At 38.1% G+C, this 27,879-nt stretch overlaps 1 pseudogene and 1 gene segment (V, D, J or C); one reads left to right on the top strand and one right to left on the bottom strand.

The window, feature by feature from the left end:
- Positions 1-27,133, bottom strand: LOC127677126 (ornithine decarboxylase-like; annotated as a pseudogene).
- Positions 1,640-2,376, top strand: LOC127677146 (Ig kappa chain V-V region MOPC 21-like). The segment is given in 2 exon segments: positions 1,640-1,744; positions 1,925-2,376. Coding segments are annotated over 2 exon segments (501 nt in total).
- Positions 27,134-27,879: the final 746 nt, after the last annotated feature.

The following is a 27,879-nucleotide window of genomic DNA, read 5'->3' as shown; positions in this document are numbered from 1 at the left end:
TCAAGCTAAACTTGCAGGCAAGAGCTACAAGAATGACATCTACACATTGATACTAGCAGAAGCACAGGCTGTAGTGTGATGGTCCATCCCGCTCTCCTGGGCACAAGACATGGTCAGAGAGCTGACATCCTGCTCCTCCACCTCCAGTGGCAATTCATGGCTCTGGATCTCCTCAATGAGTTGTCACATTGGCCATGATGTTTGGCCTCTGAAATCCATTGAAAGTAGAAGCAGTAGCAATGGTGTATGCATCCATGTTCTTAAACAGCATCCAATCACCCATATTCATTTCAGGAAGTTAAGTTATGGAGCTCAAGGTTCTGATCAAGGACATCACATATTGAGACCCAGATACTGGATGGATAATACTTCTCATCTGGCTTGGGTCTCTTCTGCAGCAGGGCCTTCACATGTGCATAATCATAAAGAATGCAGTTAAACAATCCATACACTCCATCATTCACATAATAATGAAGGTTTGCTCATTTGACTCATCTTCATCATCAGAGGCAGTTTGCTTCTTCCAAGTGTGAAAGTTGATCATAGTATCTGTCCAACTCAGCTATTATTTTCATGCAAGAGTCTGATAGGAATTACTTGTCTAGAGCTTGGTTGATCACACTGGTGATCTCTTCAAATGTAAACTTTGTATCAACAGCAGATTGGGTGCTCACTGTGGCTTTCTGTCATTACACTTGGCTGTGTAACACAGGGAAGAAATTTAGCCACCTCAGTTGATTCTTTAGAGTGTCTCAGGTCTCCAAAATAGAAAACATCCTTATCATCAGAGGAAGAGACTTCATTCATTCTTTTGGTCAAAAATGCCCTTAGCATTAAAACTTTCATTGAGGATATGGCAGTCAAAGTCTTCCTTAGTAAAGCTGCTCATGGTTCTCTATGTGCCTTAGAAAACCTAGAGATTGAAGTAGATTATCACCTGCTCATCTCAAGGCCCTTATGCAAGAACTCTAAATTCTGTCTCTATGAAGCAGTGAAAACACTCACAGTACAGGGGTGCAGCTTGCTGTTCCCACGGAGACTCTACCACAGAACTGGAGGAGTGCCCTGTTATCTACAGGCTTCTGCCTCATCAATGCCACTGCAGAGACTGACCGAAGGGGGCCCTGAGCTTCTGTCTGATTATGGCTGTCGGTGATAGCAGCTACAGAGACTGACCACCATATTTCTCTCACCTCCCCAATTCAATATTCCTTCTCCTCTTCATACTTTTCTATCTTTCCCCTCATTTCCCCCATTTACTTCTTTCTTTCCTTTCTTCTTTTCTACTTCCCCTGTTTATTTCATTGTTGTTATAAGGTTTTATTTTTTCTCCTCAGGATTGAATCAAAGATAAATACTATTAGTATTTCTATTATTTCTTTTGTTTGGCACTATTATTTCTGTTTAATGGATGCCTGTCAGGAGAGCATCTTCACACTTGCAGTTTCAGAGCTTTAAATTTGTCCTTGAGCTTCTATGTTGACTTACTTAACATTGATTACTTCCTGTCTTTGATAATACTTTTGGCTGTTGATTTGACCTGGATACTCTCACACAGTGGTTTCTAGGCAATTTATTTCCTTTTTTGATGACTATTTTGCATAGGTCTCTAGAGGCCAGCCCAGGTGCCCACGATTTATAAACCCAGCCTTTGCAGTGTGATTTGAAATGCCTCAGACCATCATGGGCATCAAGATGCATTCACAGACTCAGATCTTCTTATTCATGTTGCTCTGGTTGTCTGGTGAGACATTTAAATGCATTATATTACCTTAAAATTAATTCATTTGGAAAGAAATAGTTATTTACTATAGGAAGCCAATATTATGCAGAAAATTTCATTAGAATGACAGCTTGGATTCTAAGATTTGTATCATGTCTTTGTGTGTATAAGTGTATACTTATTATCTATTTCTCATTGCAGGTGTTGATGGAGACATTGTAATGACCCAGTCTCACAAATCTTTGTCCACATCAGTAGGAGAAAGCATCACCATGAACTGCAAGGCCAGTCAGAATGTGAATAGTTATGTAAGCTGGTACCAACAGAAGCCAGGGCAGTCTCCTAAACTGCTTATCTATGGGGCATCCAACCGCTTCACTGGGGTCCCTAATAGATTCACAGGAAGTGGATCTGGAACAGATTTTACTCTCACCATCAGCAGTGTACAGGCTGAAGACCTTGCAGATTATTACTGTCAGCAGTATCAAAGTAATCCTCCCACAGTGCTTCAGCCTCATACACAAACCTCTGAGATTCAAGCCAGCTGCCTGCAGCACAATCCCCAGACTTATATACTTCCCCTTCTGCCTGCAGCTGCTATACCTAACTGTTACAAAATTGGATAAAAAAAATTTTAGATCCTTTGAATTGGAAGGTCCTTATGGAAAAAATAAAGTGAAGAAAAAAAGTCTCATTTTTCTTCTGATGCTTAAATTCTGTGTGTTGAACATTATCTTATATCTTATTTTGCCATGAGCCTCCATGGGGTAAATCAAAAGCCTCTGCCATATTCTCACTGGAGGATATAAAAGTGAACTTGGATTTTGTTTTGCCCAGCTCTGAGAAGTATTCCTCTCTTTTGGCCTCCTGTCAGTATCCCTCCACTTCTACTTCTGGTTATGGTGATGTATTTATACCTATAATGTTGGTTTTCATAGAAATATAAAGTTGTATCATATATTTTGAGGGTCTTATTTCCACTGTCTCCTCTTTCTGTCACCACTTTTCCCTCCATCTTACATACTTACAGTCCCTAGTCTTCCTTCCACCTATTTCTATGTGACATACATGTGCCCTCTGTCACACACACACACACACACACACACACACAGAGAGAGAGAGAGAGAGAGAGAGAGAGAGAGAGAGATTTATGAATCCATAAAAACCTAGGATGCAAAAAATCAGAGAAAACATGAGGTTTGATTTGTTAAACAACATATCTGACCTATGCTTCCTATTCCTAGGCCACATCTTTCTCTGCTGTTTTCTCATGTACGTTCCCAATGTGGAGACTGTGAAAACACATTTTATACTAAACTACACTAATAGTAAATGTGATTTTGTATCATGAATATTGAGTTTTTTTCTGTCGTACAATAATTAACAGTGTTAAATATTTATTGAACAAATATTTTGTTCTTCAATAAAAACACTATGTTAACTAATTTCAAACATGCATTATTTTAAATTAGCTGAAACCATATTTTGTTTTTGGTATTCATTTTTGAGTTAAGTATCACTGCTCAAGAAACAGGATTCTGATTTCAGAATATTCCACCTGCCCATTCCTGAGAGCTGGGATCAATGATTTGGGCAACCACACTCAGCCTTGAGTACCAGTGTGACTCACAGAGTTAGAACAGGGACAGGAGCTCTTTAAGTTAAAAACAGTTGTTTTGAGAACTCCAAATAAGTTTTATCAGTCGTCATGCAAATAGACCTTCCACATTTCTCTTCCTGTCTTTACAGAATGAACATAGATGTTCAGGTGTACTTGATGAAGATCATTAGATTGTGTGGACTGTGCTAATGTGTTGTCTCTTTACAATGACAATGTATCTTAGGAAACAATTTAAAGAAAGGAAACTTTATTTTTTCTCACTGTGTCAGTCCATGGTGGTTTGGTTTCACTGCTGTGGGTTAAAGGTGAGATTGGATATTACGGAGGGCATGCATTGCAGGAGAGTGGTGCTCACCTCCTGGTGGCAGGAATCCAGAGAGAGCAGAAGGGGTAAGGTACAAGTCCAATTTTCTATCTTTAAAAAAATTTTTCACTCACATGTTACATGCCAACCATTTTCTTCTCCTGACACCTTTCCCAGAAGCCTTAACTTCCCTCTCCTCAAGATTCACTGCTCATCTGATTCCCTTAAAGCAAGCAAACTATTAAATAAACAAAACCAAAGATAAAAACAAACAAACATTTACACTTAACATGGATATAAACTAAACATAGGATAAAAAGTTACAGTAAGACTGGGCACAAAGGCTCATATCATGCTGGCTAAAGCAACTCAGTAGGAAGAAAATGGTTCTAAAATCACACAAAAGAGACAATGACATCCTTATGTTTCAATGTTACGATTCCAGCAAGATCACTGTTAGGATTCCAACAATACCCAGCTATACAACCCTTATGTATATGCAGAGATTATAGATCATACTTTGTCTTATGCAGGTCCATGAAGGCCACTTCAGGCTATGTGAGGTTTAGGAGCCCTAATTTGGCAATTCTATAGGCCATGTTCTCATAGTGTCCCAGATCTCTCTTGCTCTTACCATCCTTTCTCTTTTCTACAAAGTTCCCCTGGGTCTTTCTAGTGTTTCCTCTGTGTTTCTGAATCTAATCCCATCAGATCCTTGATGATATTTTTCTGATGACAATTTTGTTGGATCCATCTCTGAGTATAGCAGAATGTCATTAATAAATATTTCACTGAATTTTATTATTTCAGTCATGTTTGGTTTTATCATCACATCCTTGGTTGTCCATCCTCTGGTTCCTGGCCATCCAGGTTGTTTCAGGTTCCTAGCACAGGACCAATCATCAGTTGGCCTATCACAAACTTATTGTAATACCATAACTCCAGCACAACTTGGAGCCTGGAGAGATTGTAGTCCAAAGGTTTTGTGTCTGTGTTGGTGACAAGTCCCACCACTGGAAGCCTTGCCTGGTAACAGAAGATGGCTAGTTTTGGCTCAGTATCAGGCATTACTAGGTGTTTTTACTAGAAGCACTTTCATAGATTCCATGGAATTTCCACTACAGTATCTTTCCATATTGCCCTCGATTGGGCCCCACTTTCAGTCACCTCCCCAATACTCTCTTCCTCCATAAAGCACCCACCTGATTTCTCCTGTTTCCACTCCGCTTTACCCTCAGTCCACGTGTGAAATATATTCTATTTCTCCTTCTCAGGGAGATCCATGCTTGCATTCTCCTGTGAACTCTCCTTGTTACTTTTCTTTTTTGAGGGTCTGTGGATTTTAGCATGATTATCTTTGAGTTAAGTGATTATTTGCATATTAATGAATATATACCATGGCAGATGAGATGGATGTCTTCAGTCCACCATTTGCACCAGAGAGCCAGGTGGCTCCAGAGCCTTCTGTGCAAAGCCCACCACAAGAGAGTGATCTCCTCACAGCGTTTTCACTTCTGAGCACAGAGGTGAGGTCTCCAACTTCTCTCCAGAGGGAAACAGCTAGGAGTATACAGGACATTTGATCAGTGGAGAAGCTGGGTCAGAAGTCTTCTGGCTGCCATTTGTACCAAGGAGCCAGGCAACTCCACAGCCTTAAGTGCAAAGACACTGACAGAAGGGAGTATGTCTCCCAGGAGTACAGACACAGGCTTACACACCCACAGGAGGGACAAGCTCCAGCCAGAGACAGCAAGACATACTAAGACCAGAGAAAACCAGATGGTGAAAGGCAAGCACAAGAACCCTTCCAACAGAAGCCAAGGCTACTTGGCAACATCAGAACCCAGTTGTTCCACCACAGCAAGATCCGAATACCCCAACACACCGGAAAAGCAAGAGTTCGAATTAAAATCACATCTCATGATGCTGATAGATGATTTCAAGAAGGACATAAATAACTCCCTTAAAGAAATACAGGAGAACATGGGACAACAGAGAAAAACCCTTAAAGAGAAAATACAAAAATTCCTTAAAGTGTTATGGAAAACACAAACAATGAAGTGAAGGAAGTGAATGAAATCATACATGATCTAAAAGTGGATGTATGAACAATAAAGAAATCACAAATGGAAACCACTCTGGAGATATAAAGCCTTGGAAAGATATTAGGAGTCATAGATTCAAGCATCAACAACAGAATACAAGAGATACAAGGAAGAATTGCAGGTGCTGAGGATACATAGAAAACATTGACTAGGAGTACACAGGGCATTCGATCAGTGGAACAGCTGGGTCAGAGCAGCTGGGTGACTCAACAGTCAAAGAAAATGCAAAATTCAACAAGTTTATAACCCAAAACATGCAGGAAATCCAGGACACAATGAGAAGACCAAAACCTAAGGATTATAGATATAGAAGAGACTGAAGATGTACAACTTGATGGGCCAGCAAATATCTTCAGCAATATTATATAAGAGAACTTTTCTAACCTAAAAAAAGAGATGCTCATGAACATACAAGAAGCCTACACAACTCCAAACAGACTGGACTAGAAGAAATTCCTTCTGTCACATAATAATCAAAACATCAAATGCACTAAACAAAGAAGGAATAGTAAAAGCAGAAAGGGAAAATGGGCAAGTAACTTATAAGGGCAGACCTATCAGAATTACACCAGACTTCTCACCAGAGACGATGAAAACTAGATGATTCTGGGCAAATCTCATACAGACCCTAAGAGAACACAAATGCCAGCATAGACTACTATAGCTAGCAAAACTCTCAATCACCATAGATGGAGAGACCAAGATATTCCACAACAAACCCAAATTTACACAATATTTTCCCACAAATCCAGCCCTACAAAATAATAATTGATGGAAAATATCAACACAGGGAGGGAAACTACACCCTAAAAAAAGCATGAAACTAATATTCCAACAAACCCAAAAGAACCCACACAAACATAAAAGTAACATCAAAAGTAACAGAAAGCAGCAATCCCTAATCCTTAATATCTCTTAACATCAATAGACTCAGTTACCCAATAAAAATATATCGGCTAACAGAAATATTTTTTATGTAAATCTTCAATTTATCAGGAAATGTTTATAATTTCTCTTTCAATCAATTTAGTAATTTTTATGCCTATAACTTTATCTGTATTATTTTTCATGATAATCTTCAATTTTAACATCTTTTTCTATATATTTCTTTTTTAATTTTAATTTTTAATTTTTTCAATTTTAATTTTTTTAAATTTTAAAACTTTTTTCAATTTTACCTGAAAACCTTTATAATTCAACTTTCAATGAGCTTATAATTATTTTATGCCTACCATTTTATCTGTATAATTTTCCATCATATACTTCAATTTTAATGTTTTTCTATATATTTTTCAATTTTATCGGAAATATTTCCATGTAATTCTTCAACTTCATCAGAAAATGTTTATAATTCCACTTTCAATCAGCTTAGAAATACTTTCATGCCTACCATTATTATATCTATATAAAATTTTCCATGATAATCTTCAATTTTAACATGTTTTTCTACATTTTTCTACATTATCAGAAATACTTTCCATGTAAATCTGCAATTCTATGATAAAATGTTTTTAATTCCTTTTTCAATGAATTTAGCAATGTTTTTGTCTACCATTTTATTCTTTAATTTTCCATGAAAATAGTCAATTTTGACGTCTTTTTCTATATATCTCTTCTATTGTATCAGAAATAATTTCCATGTAAATCCTCAAGTTTATCATAAAATGTTTTTACTTCCTTTTTTAGTAAAAGAACTTGCTTTTCAAAAAATAAATATGCATGCATGAAGCTAAAAAAATAAATTAATATATACCATGTTTATTTGGTGGGTGGTCTGGGTTACATCAGGAAGGTTTTTTGTTTTTGCAATTTTACCCAATTTTAAGCTAATCACATTTTCTTTTTAATATGAGCAGTAGTCCACTGTGTAAAGTTACCACAATGTATCTCGAGGTAGCTTGATTCCCAGTTTTCTTAGGATACTTCATACTTATTTTCATAGTGGCTGTAGAAGTTTGAATTCATATCAATAATGGAAGATTTTTCTCCTTGCTAGCATGAGCTGTCACTTGTTTTTTTTTTTTTTTTTTTTTTTTGATGATATCCATTCTCACAGGTGTAAGATGGAATCTCAAAGTAGTTTGACTTGCATTTTTCTGAAGGCTAAGTATGTTTAACATTTCAAGTGTTATTCATCCATTCAAGATTCCACTGCTTAGATGTGTACATGATATTTCTGTACATCATGGATTATCATTTTAAAGGTAGTGCATGAATTATAGTAATCAGGCCAAAAGGAAATTGGCCATATAAGTTTGTGGGTTTTATAAAAGTAATTTACAAAATTAAAAGATCATATTACTTTTCAGTTTTTTCATTTCAGTTAAATTCAATTTTACAAAATTTTAATTTCAAAAATAAAAGCAATCCCAGTTTAAAAAAAATAGTAGATTTTGTGTGTTACTATTTAAAACAATAAATCATTTGAAATGTAAATAAAAAATACATCGAATAAAATTAAAAAAAATAAACTTTAGCATCAAAGTAAGTGCCAGAATTTACTGAAAATGAAGATATAACACATCCCAATCTATGGGATACAATGAAGACATGCCTAAGATGAAAATTTACAGCACTGAATGCCTACCTGAAAATTTTTGAGGAATCTCTAGATAATAACTCAATGATAAGCTATAGGCTTTGCTTTGGAAAAATGAACAACAACAATAATGGAAACCCACCAAGTAGTAGATGGAAAGAATAGTCAAAATCATGGTACAAATTAATAACTATGTTATTTTCTTTTTTGTCTTAGAATTTAATGACTATGGCATATATATATTGTTTATACTATTCTAATCTACAGAGTTGGAAAATACTTTAGTATCATAGTTGGATGGCAATTTAGTTCAGCGTGGGCTCCATCCTAGACTCCAATTTTTAGGACATAAGTTATTTTCATTTCTTCAGTAGCACATACATCCTTCTACAATGTATTGTTTAGTTCACAGGGGTTTGCATACTTAATGTGGCTTCTACTGTTGTTTATATCTTTCGTGGTCACACAAAATGTAGGGTCTTATTTCAATTTTTCTGTTTGTTGAAACTTGCTTTTTACTATACAACCGGTTTTGGAGAAAGTTCTATGACCTGCCTAGAAGAATTTATTTTCTTCAGTATTTGGATGAAATGTTCTACAGATGTCAGGTTATTTGTTTTATGATGTAACATACTTTTGTATATTCTATTATTAGATCATGCTTTTCTGTTGCTTTTTACTAGGATGACATATCTATTGGTGAGTGCGTAGTGTATATATATATATATATACATATATATATATATATATATATATATATATATATATATATATATATATATATGTATATATATATATATATAATCATCCACTGTTACTATGCTGTAGTGAATCTATAGGTTTGGGGGTTTTTTGCTGTTGTTCTTTTGTTTTTTGTTTTTTTTCAAGACAGGTTTTCTCTGTGTAGCTCTTGGCTCACCTGTAACTCACTCTGTAGACCAGGCTCTCCTTGAACTGAGAAATCTTCCTGACTCTGACTCCCAAGTGCTGTGATTAAAGGTGTGTGCCTCCACCACCTGGCATAATCTGTGGCTTTTCATATCATCATATTGTTTTAAGTAATTGGTTATGCTGTGTTTGTTTTGTATCTGAATGTATTTTTATAGTATTCTTTTGATGGATTCATCTGTTATTGCATATTAAGTGCCCATTTTTATTTGTTGTATTTTGGATTTAAAAATCAATTTTTGTTAGACACTAAAATATCTATACATCCTAATGACATTACACTACATTATGGTTACTCATTTTATTGTGTGATTAAAAATGAGAGAGGAGCAATTGGAAGCTCAAAGGGAGTTTCTATGTAGCAGTTGGTGCTCTATTGCAAGAACTGCTGTTGTTGATACTATATCACATGTTTGACAGTATTTTATGTCATAAGTACTTTCATTTTTTATTTTTTTAATTTTTAAAAATATTTTATTACATATATTCTTTATTTACATTTCAAATGATTTCCCCTTTCCTGGTTCTTCTCTCCCCTTAAGTCCCATAAGCCCTCTCCCCTCCCCCTGTTCCCCAATCAACACCCTCCTGTTTCCCTGTCCCTATGCTGCTGCACTGAGCCTTTCCAGGACCAGGGTCCTCTCCTTCCTTCTTCTTGGACATCATTTGATATGTGAATTGTGTCTCTGGGTATTCTGAGCTTCTGGGTTAATATCTACTTATCAGTGAGTGAATACCATGTGTTTTCTTTTGTGCTTGTGTTACCTCACTTAGGATGATATTTTCCAGTTCTACCCATTTGCCTAACAATTTCATGAATTCATTGTTTTAATAGCTGAGTGGTATTCCATAGTGTAAATATACCACATCTTCTGTATCCATTCCTCCATTAAGGAATATCTGCATTCTTTCCAGCTTCTGGCTATTATAAATAGGGCTGCTATTAACATAGTGGAGCACGAGTCCTTATTATATGCTGAGGAATCCTCTGGGTATATGCCCAGGAGTGGGATAATGGGATCCTCCAGTAGTATCATGCCCAGTTTTCTTAAGAACCGCCAGATTGATTTCCAGAGTGGTTGTACCAGCTTGCAAACACAAACATTTTAATAGTATAAATGAATACATTTCAGGTTAGGTAGACAAGTGGAGTAAGTGGAATGAATAGTAATTTGAGCTGGTGAGGGGGCATTCACAGATACTAAGTTTTCATTTGACTTTAATTTTAAAATAAAAGAATTAAGATTGTAGGGAAATTGAAAGAAGAAGTGGAGAACTAATGGGGCTGAGCACAGAAACCCAGAAGTAGGAGCTCAAATGACCCAGGAGAAGGAAATGTGAATTACTTGTGCAGGGAGGGAGTCATGTGGGGGGGGAAGATTTGCTCTGGAAAAGACTGCTGGGTAGAGGGAGAAGAAAGATAGGCGAAAGAACCTCACTATACCAGAAAAAAATATGAGGGGGCATTGCATTCAATTGGAAATATCAGAATCACTTTCAGTAGAGAGATATGAAGGTGAATCTCCCATCTGTGTTGCAGATGGAACAGACAACCTCCCAGAAATGTAACACAATCATTAGTACAGGCTCTCATGACATTTGAAAACTCTTTTCAGACATTCAGGGCACCTTGTTCGAGCTTTTGATCATCTTCATGTTTTAATATTGTAATTACCATGTGTCAGTGCTCTATTCAAAATGTTAATTATTGAAGCTCAGAGGAAACTGACTCCTATGCAGCCATAATTTCATACAATATAATTTTAGAACTTGAACTATTTTTCTATTATCCTATTAGTCATTATAACACAGCTGAGAGAGTCTATGGTCTTGTAATTTTCATTTTCAATGGATTTTTAAAGATAATCTTCATTTTAAAAACAGCCTTGTCACTGAATATGCATTTATCTGAAATAAATCAAATTGCCTCTGGTGGAGTGAGACAGTTCAGACAGTTTGTATAAGTGTATTTTAACAACTAAAGAGTATCCTGATAAGCAAAGGTTTTTGTTTTTTGTTTTTTTTTTTTAATCATATTCTTTCATTAAGGCCATTCTCCACCAACACCACCATAAGAATCAGGAGAATAGTTTAAGTCATGGAGAGTCTATTGATTTCTCTTGATCTGCTTCAATGCCATCCCACAAGCCTGCTTAGCCATTCTAGGTAGATTTGCCTCACTGCAAGGGGAATATCCTGGCTGACTATGGCTTAGCCTAGTTTACCAGGCATCCCCACAGTACAGGTGAGGCTCCACCAGGAGAATATACAGCTGTTCTAAGAAAAGATAGCACAATCTCGATATCATGTCTTGGTAGGTTTGATGTAGAATTTAATACCTTTAAAAGTGTTTTATACAATCATTTGGAAAAGGAAGGCATTCCATGAAAAGTGTTATCTATTCTCTCTCTCTCTCTCTCTCTCTCTCTCTCTCTCTCTCTCTCTCTCTCTCTCTCTCTCTCTCTCTCTCTCTCTTTCTCTTTGTGTGTGTGTGTGGGAGGGGTGGTAATATGCATGCCTCTGTTCATATGTGCCAAGGCCACCAAAGGAGTCAGGTGTCCTATTATCTCTCTTTGCACTATTCCCTGGAGCCAGTTTCTCTTACTAGACCTGAGACTGGGCTGTCAGTTAGTAAGCCCTGGCTATCCTCCTGTTTCCACTGACACTGCCCACCTCTCCAACCATGCTGTACTTGTTGGTATCCCAGGCCTATTTTTACTTGGCTGCTGGATATATAGTCTTATTTGCTTGCACGATTATGCACCAGGCCCTCTCTCCAGCCCCTATTTCAGTTTACTGAGACAGGACTCTGAACATATCCCAGGCTTGTCTTTCTTTACAGTTTTTTTCTTTTTTTTCTTTTCTGTATTCTTTGTTTACATTCCAAATGCCTTCCCCTTTCACTGTTCCCCCTCCCCATAAGTCCCATAAGCCCTCTTCCCTCTGCCCATTTCCCAATCAGCCCCCTCCCATTTCTCTGTCCTGTTACTCCTCTACAATGCTGGATCAAGCCTTTCCCGGACCAGGGCCCTCTCCTTCCTTTTCTTGGGAATCATTTGCTATGTTAATTGTGTCTTGAGTATTTAGAGCTTCTGGGCTAATTAATATCCACTTATCAGTGATTACATTCTATGTGTATTCTTTGTAATTGGTTTACCTCACTTAGGATGATATTTTCCAGTTTCAACAAGTTGCCTAAAAAAATTAACGAATTCATAGTTTTTAATTGCTGAGTAGTATTCCATTGTGTAAATATACCACATTTTCTGTATCCATTCCTCCATTGAGGGACATCTGGGTTCTTTCCACCTTCTGGCTATTATAAATAAGGCTGCTATGAACATAGTGGAGCATGTGTCCTTATTGCATGCTGGGGAATCATCTGGGTATGTGCCCAGGAGTGGTAAAACAGGGTCCTCTGGAAGTGTCATGCCCAGTTTTCTGAGGAACCGCCAGACTGATTTCCAGAGTGGTTGTACCAGCTTGCAATCCCACCAGCAGTGGAGGAGTGTTCCTCTTTCTCTACATCTTCGCCAACACCTGCTGTCTCCTGAGTTTTTAATTTTAGCCATTCTGAGTGTTGTGAGGTGAAATTTCAGGGTTGTTTTAATTTTCATTTCCCAAGCAAATAGTCTCAGGAAAGAAGTCGGAGTAGCCATTCTAATATCAGATAAAATTGACGGTCAACTTAAAGTCATCAAAAGGGACACAGAAGGAGACTTCTTACTAGTACAAGCGCTTTCATAAATAATAATCAGTTCTAAATGTTAGCTAAACTGAAAAGAAACTTATTTATTTTAGAGCAAACAATTTATGTTAATTTAAATATTAAAGTTTCTAGTGTGTAATGTTTATCAAATGAACTATTTATACAACAAACCATACAAAATATATATTTAAATTTTGATCTTAAATCATTATTCAATGCATTTTTGAAAGGTGCTTTATTATCACCTGTATCCCAAAGACAGTATCACAATGCCATTTGGCAGATTTAGGCATGTATTTGTGGGTATGCTTTTCTTTCTCTCTCTCTCTCTCTCTCTCTCTCTCTCTCTCTCTCTCTCTCTCTCTCTTTCTTTCTTTCCTTCCTTACTTCCTTCATTCCTTTCTTTCCTTCCTTCCTTCTTTCCTTACTTCCTTCCCTCTCTCCCTCCCTCCCCTTCCACATTCCCTCCTTCCCTTCTTCCCCTCCTGTACTCATTCCTTCCTTCCCTCCCTATTCCCTCCCTCCCTTCTTTCTTTCTTTCTTTCTTTCTTTCTTTCTTTCTTTCTTTTTCTTTCTTTCTTTCTTTCTTTCTTTTTTATTTCCTTCCTTCCTTCTTTCTTCTTTCTTTCTTCCTTCCTTCCTTCCTTCCTTCCTTCCTTCCTTCCTTCCTTTCTTCCTTTCTTTCTTTCTTTCTTTCTTTCTTTCTTTCTTTCTTTCTTTCTTTCTTTCTTTCTTTCTTTCTTTCTTTCTTTCTTTCATTCTTTCTTTCTGTCCAATCCAGCCTTTGTTGCTTCCCCTTCTGGTCCCCCTACCACAGTTTCTTATCTCTTTCTTTCTTCCTCATGCTTCTGAGAGGGTGCTTCCTTCCCCACCCTACCTCCCTTTTTCATGAGGCATCAAGTCTCTAGATTATTAGGAGCTCATTAAGGCCAGACCAGAAACAGTCCTCTGTTGTCAATGTGCCTGGGGCCTCAGATCCACCACTGTATGTAGTCTGGTTGGTGGCTCAATCTCTGCAACTCCCTTGTATCCAGTTAGTTGAGACTGCTGATTTTCCTATGGGGTAGCTCTCCCATTCAGCTTCTTTAATCATCATCCAATTCAACCATAGGGGTCTTTTACATCAACAGTTGGGTATAAATATCAGCATTTGTCTCAGTCAGATTCTAGTTGAACTTCTCAGAGGATAGCTATGCTCCTGTCTGCAAGCACATCAATGCATCACACAGTGGAATACTGTTCATCTATTAGAAATGAGGGCATTATAAAATTCTCAGGCAAATGAATGGAACTAGAAAATATCATCTTGAGTAATTAACCCAGACCCAAAAGGACATGACTGGTATGTACTCACTGATAAGTGGATATTAGCCAAAAAGTAAAGAATGTCCATGATACATCTCAGAGACCATAAGAAGTTAAAGAAGAAAGAAGGCCCAGGTGAGAATGTTTAATGTCACTTAGAAGGGGAACAAATAAGGCTGCTATGAACATAGTGGCACATGTGTCCTTATTGCATGCCTGGGAATCCTCTGGGTATATGCCCAGGAGTGGTATAGCAAGGGTCCTCCGGTAGTGTCATGTTCATTTTTCTGAGGAACCTCCAGACTGATTTTCAGAGTGGTTGTATCTTTTTGCAATCCCACCAGCAGTGGAGGAGTGTTCCTCTTTCTCCACATCCTCACCAACACCTGCTGTCTCCTGAGTTTTTAACCTTAGACATTCTGACTGGTGTGAGGTGAAATCTTAGGGTTGTTTTGATTTGCATTTCCATAATGACTAATGATGATAAGTATTTCTTGAGGTGCTTCTCAGGATCTGAATTTCTTCAGGTGAAAATTCTTTGTTTAGATCTGCACCCCATTTTTAATAGGGTTATTTGGTTTGCTGGGGTCTACCTTCTTGAATTCCTTGTATACATTGGATATTAGCTCTCTATCGGATGTAGGGTTGGTGAAGATCTTTTCCCAATTGGTTGGGTGCTGTTTTGTCCTTTGGAATGAAGGAGTCCTTTGCCTTACAGAAAATTCGTAATTTTATGAGGTCCCATTTGTCAATTCTTTATCTCAGAGCATAAGCTATTGGTGTTCTGTTCAGGAACTTTCCCCCTGTGCCCATGTCCTCAAAGGTTTTCCCCAGTTTCTTTTCTATTAGTTTCAGTGTATCTGGTTTTATGTGGAGGTCCTTGATCCACTTGGAGTTGAGCTTATTACAAGGAGATAAGAGTGGATCAATTTGCAATCTTTTGCATGCTGACCTCCAGTTGAACCAGCACCATTTGTTGAAAAGGCTATCTTTTTTCCACTGGATGTTTTCAGCTCCTTTGTCGAAGATCAAGTGACCATAGGTGTGTGGATTCATTTCTGAGTCTTCAATTCTATTTCATTTGTCCACTTGTCTGTTGCTGTGCCAATACCATGCAGTTTTTAACACTATTGCTCTGTAGTATTGCTTGACGTTTGGGATATTGATTCCCCCAGAAGCTCATTTACTATTTAGAATAGTTTTAGCTATTCTGGGTACCACTATGTTCATAGCAGCCTTATTTATAATAGCCAGAAGCTGGAAAGAACCCAGATGTCCCTCAATGGAGGAATGGATACAGAAAATGTCGTATATTTGCACAATGGAATACTACTCAGCAATTAAAAACAATGAATTCATAAAATTTGTAGGCAAATGGTTGGAACTGGAAAATATCATCCTAAGTGAGGTAACCCAATCACAAAAGAATATACATGGAATGCAATCACTGATAAGTGGATATTTTTTTTTTTCGAGACAGGGTTTCTCTGTGTAGCCCCGGCTGTCCTGGAACTCACTCTGTAGACCAGGCTGGCCTCGAACTCAGAAATCCGCCTGCCTCTGCCTCCCAGAGTGCTGGGATTACAGGCGTGCGCCACCACCGCCCGTGATAAGTGGATATTAACTAGCCCAGAAGCTCTGAATACCCAAGACACAAGTAGCATATCAAATGATGCCCATGAAGAAGTATGGAGCTGGCCCTGATCAGGGAAAGGCCTGATCTAGTATTGTAGGGGAGTACAGCACAAGATGCAGGGTAGTTAAGATGCAGGGTAGTTTTCTCTTCATGACCAGAGTGGCCCCAGCATGCTGGTTACAATAAAAATTCCTCATGTGTTTTGCATTGGGAAAAAAGGCCAGAGGGGAGAAAAATAATTGATGAGTTCATATATAAAAAAGATATCCACTCTTATAAGTGTTCATATTTTCCAAAATTTACATAGGAAATCCCAGACTCTTAGAGGGCATCAAGAGGTGGATTCTCTAGGTAGAGGGAAGATGAGGGGCTCTTAACAGCAAACTGGTAATCATGCCAGGGATGAGACAGGAGATGTAATAACAATGAAAATCACCTACCTGTGTAGCAGCCCCGGGTATCCAATGGGCATAACAGTTAGAAACGCTGATAGTCTATATTCTGATTCATTATACTTGCAAGGCTTTTTGTTTGTTTGTTTATACTTAAGATACTATATTTTTCAATATTGTTGGTATTTCAAAGTTAGTGTTCTCTAGTGTTTCTATGTTCTTATTGAGTTTCTTCCTCAAGTCCTAAATTGTCATTGTCTACTACATCAGCCTTATATTTGTATTTTCTTGAGCATCACTTGATTGTTTATTTTCCTTTATCTTTCTCCTTAAATTCATAGAGATTTTTCTTTGTATCTGCCTTTAAATTTCTTGAATTCTCTGATGAAGTTAATGGTTGTTCTTTTGAATTCTCCATCCCATGATTCATCTAGGTAATTCTCATTGGCAAGCATCTCTTAAAGGTTTTGTACTTGCAGGTTTTAGAGAAAAGGTGCCTGATTGATCTTTAATAGTGATGGTAATACTGCAATGAGATCTTGACATGTGAATTTTTGTTAGTTCTAAGTTAATATGCACAAAGCAAGTTCAGGCAAAAGAGAGTGTGGGACGATTGGATTTAAACACTTGACATGGTTTAGAAGGAAATAAATCAGGTAAACATAGAATCATGAGAAGCAGAATGGTGTTCTCAGTCCAGGTCTTGAATGACAGGTTACATGTGGCTCAGAAAAGATGTTGATGTCACATAGGAGTGCCCTAGGTGTGGATGTGTGGGCGGGAATGGTCCTGGCAGAAGCCTAGACATTGCTTGCTGCACAGGTATGGGTGACCAACCACACTTTTCACATTGGCTGTAAGACTAAGGCCACCTCTGTTTTGTTGAGAAGGGTTGTAGCTTGTAGGGGTCAGGGGAATTTCTAGGAATACCCTGTGGGAAAGGGTATGAGATATCTGGCTGATTATATAAGCTTTGTATTTTATTTTCCCCCGATATTTGGAACTCTAAAATTCCCTTCTTAATTCTTTACCTTAAACAAACTACTATTCACCCTGATGATGATGAATTTATGGGACTCTGTGGGCTTCATATACTTTCTTTTGCTACTGATACTCACCTTTATTACATTGTGGTAATACAGAATTCAGAGTATTAATTTACTTTTGCTATGATTGTTGAGACCTGTTTCATATCCTATACATGGTAGAATTTGAGAAACATTCCAGGAGCTACTGAGAAGGAAAGATATTCTTACTGGACATTCATGAATTTCTTCTAAGACCATTTGATTTATGGTTTCACTTAAATTGTAGTCCTCCTAAGTTTGACTTCTTTTAGTTATTTTTATTAAGTGATTATTTTATTAATTTATATCCTAAATGTTGTCCCCTTTCCCAGTCCCTGATCAATGAGTTCCTCCCCTCATCCACCACACCTTTCACCTTTGAGAGGGTGTCCCCCAGGAACCCCAATTCCTGGAATAAAAGTCTCTAAATGATTAGGTGTATCCTCTCCAACTAAGGCTAGACAAGGCAGTCTTGTGCTACATATGTGTTGTGGGCCTTAGATTAGACTCTGTATGATCTTCGGTTGGTGTCTTAAGCTTTTTGAACTCTCAGGAGACCAGGTTGTCTGACACTGTTGTTCTTCCTATGGGGTTCCCATTTATCTTAGTTAGGGTTTCCATTGTTTTGAAGAGACACCATAATCAAGGCTTCTGTTAGTTAGGGCACACTCTGGCTCAGTATCCTCTCTCCTTGCAGTATGCACACTGGTCCCTTTTCTGTCTCTCTTCTCTGATTTTTCTAACTATTATAGCCAGGACTCTCTGTAGCTTCCTTCTCTGTTATTTTCTTCTTTTTTCCATTTCTTCTCCTCCTCCCCTCTCTCTGTCTCAACAAACTGTTCTAAATCTCTCTATAGACTTTCTCAACAACCTGCACTAAATCTCTCTACAGACTTTCTCAACAACCTGCACTAAATACTTCTACAGCCATTCTCAACAAACTACACTAAATTGCTCTAGCCTCTGAAGCATTTTTTAGTCCTGCTATCTCCACTAGCCTGGTCTATAAAATCCATTGTTACAGTAGCTTTATATTCCTTGCCCCTGGGGTCATAGGGTGTATATGCCTCTATGATCTGCTTTGTTAAGGCTGCAGGTGATTTATCTGGTCCCTGCTTAACTTCACGTACCTTGGTCAAATTTGTGGGCTGCCATGCCCTCAAGACCTGCCACTCGAGTCTGGTGTTAGTCCTTTAGGTACCTCTTACCTTTTGTCTGAGGGGTTAATTTTTTGGCTTCCTCTATTACAAATAAAACAGTTTTAAAGAGACTTGAAATATGCTCTTAGTGAGAGAACCACTGTGGTATCAGGATAGGTGGTCTCAGGTCTTCTCCTGTTTCGCTTCTGTAGTCCTCTCTAAATATAAATTGAGCATAACTACTAGCATTTTGTAAATTATAAACTATAAAATAGACCTAACACCCAGTGTATCAGCTCTGTCAATTAAACAGAACCTTTGTCATCTGTACTATCATAAAAGACTGTAAGACTTAACACCTGACTCATGACTTGGCTATAAATTTTCTGTCATCTGAAAACCATCTATTTAAATCTATATAAGCTTTCTCAAAATTAAACAGTTTGGGTCACCTATGAGACTAAGAGTCTTCAACCCCATCAGAAATGCAAGAGTGACCATTATTAACTGAAAATATATAGGAAGGTTAACCCAGTTTCTAAGTTTCAGGTACCTCTTACCTTTTGTCTGAGGGATTATTTTCTGTTATTTTCTTCAGAAATATATGATCCAAATGATAGAGACTGCTGAACACCTGAAACATTTATACTTCAAAACTTTGGAGCATTGGTCTTCAGCCTTCTGGTGCATGAACATCTGAAAGACTTAAAGAATCAGGAATTATTAAGGATGAGGCATACTGTCTTGGCAGAAATCCAGCTGTCCTAAACTGTAAAAGTGTCCTTTTTCTGGACAGAGTTTGTCTGCAGATGAAGAGAGACAATATTTGCCTCATGGCTGTCTCACCACAATAGAACCAGCTCTATAGATGGTCAGTTTCTTCTTTAAATCTAAGAAAGGGAAGCTGTCAGGAACAGAATAGTCTCTACAACAAAAATAAATAACATTAAATATCACATTCCATGGATTTCTGATGTTTTTGAAAACCAACTATCTATGTAAAGTAATGTAGACTGTTGTCTGTTAAACTATCTTCAGCCATTTCTGATTAAAACCTAGAAAACAGCCTAACAATAAACTCAGAGCCTTACATTTTTATTTGGCCATAAACTCACAGGCTTAAACATGGCAGATCTGTAATAATAGCAGCAAGAAGGACTGGATCTGAATCCCGTACTTTCAAATTTTTGGTATTTATACCAATGAAAACCTTGATTTTGAATCAAGATAAATTCTGTATCATAGAACATATGCCTTGAACTTAATATCAATTATAAAGTTTTTTATCAAATGAAATTATGTCTATATAATTAATTTTATTTTTCTCCCTGTTTTAAATTTGACCAATTCTATATTCTCTAGAAATCCATTTTGAAAACAATAACAACCCTCTCTGGCCTCAAAAAGCAGGGAATTGGGTGGATGAATCTTCATAACTTCTTCAAGCATAATATGGGAGGATTATGCTTCAAGCATGAAGGGGAGTGGTATTTTCTGTAATCTAAATCTCAAAGCAAGAGTTTAGTATCACAAAGACAGATTTTTCATTTAATATGTCAGAATCTAGTTCTCTGAATGCCTCCCTACATCATTTCTGGAAGATGTCAGAGTCTAATCATGCTTGTTGAGAACATAAAGACAAACCATTTTTTTTTTTAATCATCATATCCTTGAGCCAGAAAATCTCATATTTTGACATCTCTCCCAGAGGAACAATATAACCACAAAGTTCAATATAACACCCGCCATAATAATCTAGGACACATGCTCTACTATGTTCATAGCAGCCCTATTTATAATTTCCAGAAGCTGGAAAGAACCCAGGTATTCCTCAACAGAAGAGTGGATGCAAAAAATGTGGTATATCTACACAATGGAGTACTATTCAGCCATTAGAAACAATGAATTCATGAAATTCTTAGGCAAATGAATGGAGCTAGAGAACATCATACTAAGTGAGGTAACCCAGACTCAAAAGGTGAATCATGGTATGCACTCACTAATAAGTGGATATTAACCTAGAAACCTGGAATACCCAAAACATAATCCACACATCAAATGAGGTACAAGAAGAAAGGAGGAGTGGCCCCTTGTTCTGGAAAGACTCAGTGAAGCAGTATTCGGCAAAACCAGAAGGGGGAAGTGGGAAGGGGTGGGTGGGAGGACAGGGGAAGAGAAGGGGGCTTACGGGACTTTCGGGGAGTGGGGGGGCTAGAAAAGGGGAAATCATTTGAAATGTAAATAAATTATATCAAATAAAAAATTAAAAAATTAAAAAAAAACAATTTAAAACAAGTGAAATAAACTATCTGTTCCAGCTTAAACCCAGAATTACTGCACATGCCACCTTGAGTGTCTGGTTAAGACTTATTTCCCCAGTTTCTTTTCTATTAGTTTTAGTGTGTCTGCTTTTATGTGGAGGTTATTGATTCACTTGGACTCGAGCTTAGTGCAAGGAGATAAGAATAGATCAATTTGCATTCTTTTGCATGCTGACCTCCAGTTGAACCAGCACCATTTGGTGAAAAGACTCTTTTTTCCACTGGATGGTTGTAGCTCATTTTTCAAAGGTCAAGTGACCATAATTCTGTGGGTTCATTTCTGGGTCTTCAATTCTATTCCATTGATCTACTTGCCTTTCACTGTATCAATACCATAAAGTTTTTAACACAATTGCTCTGCAGTATTGCTTGAGGTCTAGGATACTGATTTCCCCCAGAAGTTCTTTTACTTTTGAGAATAGTTTTAGCTATCCCGGGTGTTTTGTTATTCCAGATGAATTTGAGAATTGCTCTTTCTAAGTCTAGGAAGAATTTAGTTGGGATTTTGTTGGGGATTGCATTGAATCTGTAGACTTATTTTGACAAGATGGCCACTTTTACTATATTAATCCTGTCCATCCAAGAGCATGGAAGATCTTTCCATCTTCTGAGGTCTTCTTCGATTTCTTTCTTCAAAGACTTGAAGCTCCTGTCATACAGATCTTTCACTTGTTTGGTTAGAGACACACCAAGATACTTGACATGGTTTGTGGCTATTATGAAGGGTGTCATTTTCCTAATTTCTTTCTCTTTTATCCTTTGAGTAAGGAAGGCTACTGATTTGCTTGTGTTAATTTTATATCCAGCCACCTTGCTGAAGTTGTTTATCAGCTGTAGGATTTCTCTGGTGGGGTTTTTGTGTTCCTTAAGTATAGTATAGTATCATATCATCTGCAAATAGTGATAGTTTGACTTCTTCCTTTCCAAGTTGTATCCATTTGATCTTCTTTTGTTGTCTAATTGCTCTAATTAGAACTTCAAGTATTATATTGAAAAACTATGGAGGACATGGGCACAGGGGAAATTTTCCTGAACAGAACACCAATAACTTATGCTCTAAGATCAAGAATTGAGAAATGGGACCTCATAAAACTACAAAGTTTATGTAAGACTAAGGACATTGTCAAAAGGACTAAAGAGCAACCAACAAACTTGGAAAAGATTTTTACCAACACTACATCCAACAGAGGGCTTATATCCAAGATATACAAAGAACTCAAGAAGGTAGACTCCAGAGAGCCAAATATCCCCCTTAAAAATGGGGTACAGAGCTAAACAAAGAATTTTCATCTGAGGAATATCAAATTACTGAGAAGCACCTAAAGAAATGTTCAACATCCTTAGTCATCAGGGAAATGCAAATCAAAACAATCCTGAGATTTCACCTCACACCAATCAGAATGGCTAAGATCAAAAACTCAGGAGAAAACAGGAGAAAGAGGAACACTTCTCCACTGTTGGTGGGGTTGCAAGCTGGTACTACTACTCTGGAAATCAGTCTGGTGGTTCCTCAGAAAACTGGGAATGATGCTTCCACTGGACCCTCCTATATCACTCCTGGGCACATACCGAGAGGATTCCCCAGCATGTAATAAGGATACATGCTCCACTATGTTCATAGCAGCCCTATTTATAATAGCCAGAAGCCAGAAAGAACCCAGATGTCCCTCAATGGAGGAATCGATACAGAAAATGTGGTATATATTCACAATGGAGTACTATTCAGCCATTAGAAGCAATGAATTCATGAATTTCTTAGACAAATGGGTGGAACTGGAGAACATCTACCTAAATGAGATAACCCAGTCTCAAAAGAACACTCATGGTATGCACTCACTGATAAACTGATATTTGCCTAGAAGCTTGGAATACCCAAGACATAATTCACATATAGAATAATGCCCAAGAGGTAGGAGGGAGTTGACCCTGGATCTGAAAAGGCTTAGTGCAGCAGTGTGGGGGAATGCTAGGATGGGGAATTGGGAAAGGGTAGATGGGGGGAAAGGGGGAGGGAAGAGGGCTTTTAGGACTCTCTGGGGGGGGATCCAGGAAAGAAAAAATCACTTGAAATGTAAATAAAGAATATATCAAATAAAAAAAAAGACTTATTTTCCCCACCATGGGGCCTCAGAGCTCAAGTAATTTGTCTCTCCTTTTGTTCTAACTCGGCTCACTAGAGTCACATGATCCGATTTTGGTGCTTTTTAAGTCTAAGGTCCCTACAGAAAAAGAGAATTGCTTTTCAGTTGGTCTAATTTCCAAACAATATAGTCCGTCTAAGTCCAAAAACACAGAACAAGTTACAAAACAATACAGAGAAAAACAGTCACCACACAGACAACCTGACCCTGCCAAGGTCATGCCTCTAGAACCAAGAACACAGAGCAAGGACAATCAACACACAATTCCCCCTTAGATGGGCCCAGTTTCAGCTACCAGGTGCCCCTGCACATGCCACAGAAACCAGATAAATCAGATTTCAGCAAAACTCGGTTCCCGCCATTAATGTCTTGCTATTTACAGATGAAAAATAGCCTTACCCAGCCCTTTCCAGGACTTGAAGCATCCTCCAGACTCCCGCTGTCTCAACTCTAACATGTCTGCCAGTCAAACTCAGTTCACAAGACAGGCTCTCCAAACCCCAGATGCTTGCAAGCAAAAACAAAATTTCAGACAGGCTTACAGACTCAGACTTTGACAAACAGTGAAACAGACAGAAAACCTACAATGGTACCTCAGTTTCCTCTTCTCCAATGGTTCTCACAGGAGGGTTCCTGGCCAATGCATCAATTGTAAAACCCGAACCATCTTAACTTACTGGGCTCTCTGAGTGAAGCATGTGGATTATCAATGAAAAATACATGAGGAATTTTTATTGTAACCAGCATGCTGGGGCTGCTCTGCACACAAAGAGAGAATGGCCCAATATGTCCTGACCCACAGGACAGTCAACAGGGTCCCCAGAACTACCTAAGGAGAAGGTGAGAGACAAGAGACACAAGAAGGCAGACAGCAAGTCTGATTCTGATTAAGCCGTCAAATTTTATTTTTTTACACAAGCCAATTTAAAGGAAAAGGTATAGGTGTAGGGAGGGGTTAAGGGGGAACCATCTCAGGGGGCTGGCATCATTTCTAAGAAACATTTTCTCATAATTTCTGAGTAAGGTTAATTGTTGCGGCTGGAATTCTGGCATGATAAAGGGGGTCATGAGGAGGTGAAGTGGAAAGGGGTTGCTATAGTAACCTATCCACAGATGAGCTTCCAAAGGAGGGGATTTTGAGATCTATGTAAGAATAATTCCTGGCATGGAGATCTAAGTGAGAATGAGTCCTGGTATCAAGACCTCCTGGCATTGAGATCTAGGTGGGGATGACTCCTGGTATGGAGAGTTCTTGGCATTGAGATCTAAGTGAGGATAGCTCCTGGCACCAATATTCTCATAACACTGGAGTATTTATCTTCAGCTGTCTGGCCCAGAATATTTGATAGATGTTTTGTGAAGCAGTAGTTTTGAAAGACTTGCTTACCCTGTGGTTGGCAGAGGTTGGCATTTGTCTTTTTTGCGTCCATTTGTTCTTTCTAGATATCATTCTATCTGCAGATAAAGTTTGGGCATTTTCTTTGCCCAATGACTAGCTAGGCACAAATTGAAGCAACTCCATGTGGAAGTCTTTTTATGTTTATCACCTTCCAAGTAGATGGGGAAACTGCCAGGAGTTGACATGTCTCAATGTCAAAAAAATCCTTAAAATAGTGAAAATATCTTTAAATGTCATATTGTATGAGTCTCTGAGGTTTTTGAAAACCATCTGTCTATTCATAGCATATATGAACAAGCAAATATTGCCTGTCTTCAACTACCTATTAACTATACAAACCAGAACGTATATAAACTAATATCTGAAATGACTATGAGATTGATTGACTGAGTATTAACTTCCATTACTTAATTTTCCTTATCACTTTATAATAGCAGCTTTAAAAACACTTGGTCTAAACCTTGTATGTTTTTTAATATTTTTATTTTCTATATTCTTTGTTTACATTCCAAAGGCAAAGGACACCGTCAAAAGGACAAAAGGTCAAACAACAGACTGGGAAAGGATCTTCACCAACCCTAAATCCAACAGAGGGCTAATATCTAATATATACAAAGAACTCAATAAAGTAGAACCCAGAGAACCAAATAACCCCATTAAAAAGTGGGGTACGGAGCTAAACAAAGAATTTTCACATGAAGAACTTCAGAGAGCTGAGAAACACCTTAAGAAATGTTCAACATCATTAATCATTAGGGAAATGCAAATCAAAACAACCCTGAGATTTTACCTCACACCAGTCAGAATGACTAAGATCAAAAACTCAGGAGACAGCAGGTGTTGGCGAGGATGTGGAGAAAGAGGAACACTCCTCCACTGCTGGTGGGATTGCAAGATGGTGCAACCACTTTGGAAATCAGTTTGGCGGTTCCTCAGAAAGCTGGGCATGTCACTTCCTGAGGACCCTGTTATACCACTACTGGGCATATATCCAGAAGATTCTTCAGCTTGCTATAAGGACACATGCTCAACTATGTTCATAGCAGCCCTATTTGTAGCAGCCAGAAGCTGGAAAGAACCTAGGTGTCCTTCAACGGAGGAATGGATACAAAAAATGTGGTATATTTACACAATGGAGTACTATTCAGCCATTAGAAACAATGAATTCATGAAATTCTTAGACAAATGGATGGAGCTGGAGAACATCATACTAAGTGAGCTAACCCAGTCTCAAAAGATCAATCATGGTATGCACTCACTGATAAGTGAATATTAGCCTAGAAACTTGGAATACCCAAGACATAGTCCACAAATTAAATGTTGTCCAAAAAGAATGGAGGAGTGTCCCCTGGTTCTGGAAAGACTCAGTGCAAGAGTATAGGGGAATTCCAGAACAGGGAAGTGGTAAGGGGTGGATGGAAGAATAGGGGGACAGAAGAGTTCTTATGGGACCTTCGGGGAGTGGGGATCCAGAAAAGGGGAAATCATTTGCAATGTAAATAAAATAAAATAAAATAAAATAAAATAAAATAAAATAAAATAAAATAAAATAAAATAAGTAAAAAAAAAAAAAGAAAGAAAGAAAGAAAGAAAGAAAGAAAGAAAGAAAGTAGCAGCAGCAGAAACAGTGTATGCACCCATGACCTCCAACAGCATCCAATCAGCCACATGCATTTCAGGTAGGTTACAGCACTCAACAATCCTATCAAGTACATCACATGTTTGTCCCCATATGGTGAATGAGTAATATTTCTTATCTGGCTTGGGTCTCTTCTGCAGCAGGGCCTTACCATGTGCATGATCATAAAGATTGCAGTTAAATGATCCATACACTCCATCATTCACATAATTCATGATGATTTGATCATTTGACTCATCGTCATCATCAGAGTTGGTCTGTTCATTCCACATGCTTTTTTGGGGGGAGCATTATTGACTTTAAGTGTTAAAGCTGATCATAGTATCTGCCTCACTCAGCTAGATTCTCACTTTAGAGTCTGATGGGAAACACTTGTCCAGAGCTGGGATGATCACACTGGTGATCTCTTCAAATTTTAGCTTTGTATCTTTAGATCCAGGAAAACCACCACCAATATCAAGCAGATACATGCTGAAATCAACTTCTGTTCCCATATCAAATATACAGGGGGCATCTGACACTTCATGCATGAGGATCTCAGGGTAAGTACAATGACTGCCCTCCAATGATTTCAACATTTAGCTTTTTTGCCCATTCCAAGAGAAGCTCCTGGTTTTGAGTGTGGCAACTAATTTGTCATTGAGGTGACAAAATGCTCTGGAATCATCAATGGCAATCTGCAAAACCAACTTTGCCTTTGGATATACTCTGCTGACTTTCATCAATTCAGTTTCACTGTTAAGGGTCATCATCTGGACTCTGATACTGATAGCATTCTTTATGGGAGACACTTGTTTACAAGTAATTGCATAGATAATCCTCTCTGGAGGCACCCCAATTCCCTGCACCAACTGTATTTCAGTCTTCCTTGAACAGTCAAATTCTGTCCCAATAGCAGTTAGGGTGTTCACTATGGCTCTGCTGTCATTACATTTCACTGCTTAAAAGGGAGTGACACAGGGCAGAGCTTTAGCCACCTCAGATACTTCTTTAAAATGTCCCAGAAGTTCACAACATAGAAAGGATCCTTACAGTCAGAGAAAGATACTTCATTGATATATATTTGGTCCAGAATGTCTTTAGCAGTATATAAAGCCTTCATCAAGGATATGTCATTCAAACTTTTCTTTAGTAAAGCTAGTCATGGTTCTCGATGTGCTTACAGAAAACCGGGAGATGGAATTAAATTATAGCCAACTCCTCACAAGGCCAACTTATACAAGAACTCTGAATACTGTCTCCTTTGAGTTTCAAAAGCACTCACAGCACAGGGGCACAGATGGCTGGATGCATGGAGATGCTGCTGGACCCAGAGGACCACCAGGATGTCAGTCTGTTGCAGATGCTGACCAGAGGTGACACAAAGTGAGTCCTGTTTCAGTAGCTGCAGGGACTGACCTCCACTTTTCTCTTACCTACGCAGTTCAATATTCCTCCTCCATCCTTCTCTTTCTTTCCCTCCTCTCCCCTTTCACTTCTTTCTTTCCTTTCTTTTTCCACTTTCCCTGTTTATTTTGTTGTTGTTATATAGGAATTATTGTTTCCTCAGGTTTGAATCAAAGGTAGTTGTTCTATTATTTCTGTAAAATTTATCTCTTAATTTACAATGGAAGCCTGTCATGAGAGCATCTACACACTTGTTGTTTCAGAGCTTTAAATTGGTCCTTGAGCTTCTATGTTGACTTCCTTTCCAGTGATTACTTCCTGTCTTTTATAGTACTTTTGGCTGTTGATTTGACCTGGATGCTGTCACACAGCTGTGTCCAGCCAATTTACTTCCTTATTTGAAGACTACTTTGCATAGGTTCTTAACAGACCAGACCATCTGCCCATGATTTATAAACCAGGCCTTTAAAGTGTGATCTGAAATGCCTCAGACCAGCATCGGCAT

The sequence above is a fragment of the Apodemus sylvaticus genome, chromosome 2 (genome assembly GCF_947179515.1).
Source record: "Apodemus sylvaticus chromosome 2, mApoSyl1.1, whole genome shotgun sequence".
Taxonomy (NCBI): Eukaryota; Metazoa; Chordata; class Mammalia; order Rodentia; family Muridae; genus Apodemus; species Apodemus sylvaticus.
The sequence above is the reverse complement of the archived record's forward strand: the minus strand, read 5'-3'. Positions and strand labels throughout refer to the sequence as shown.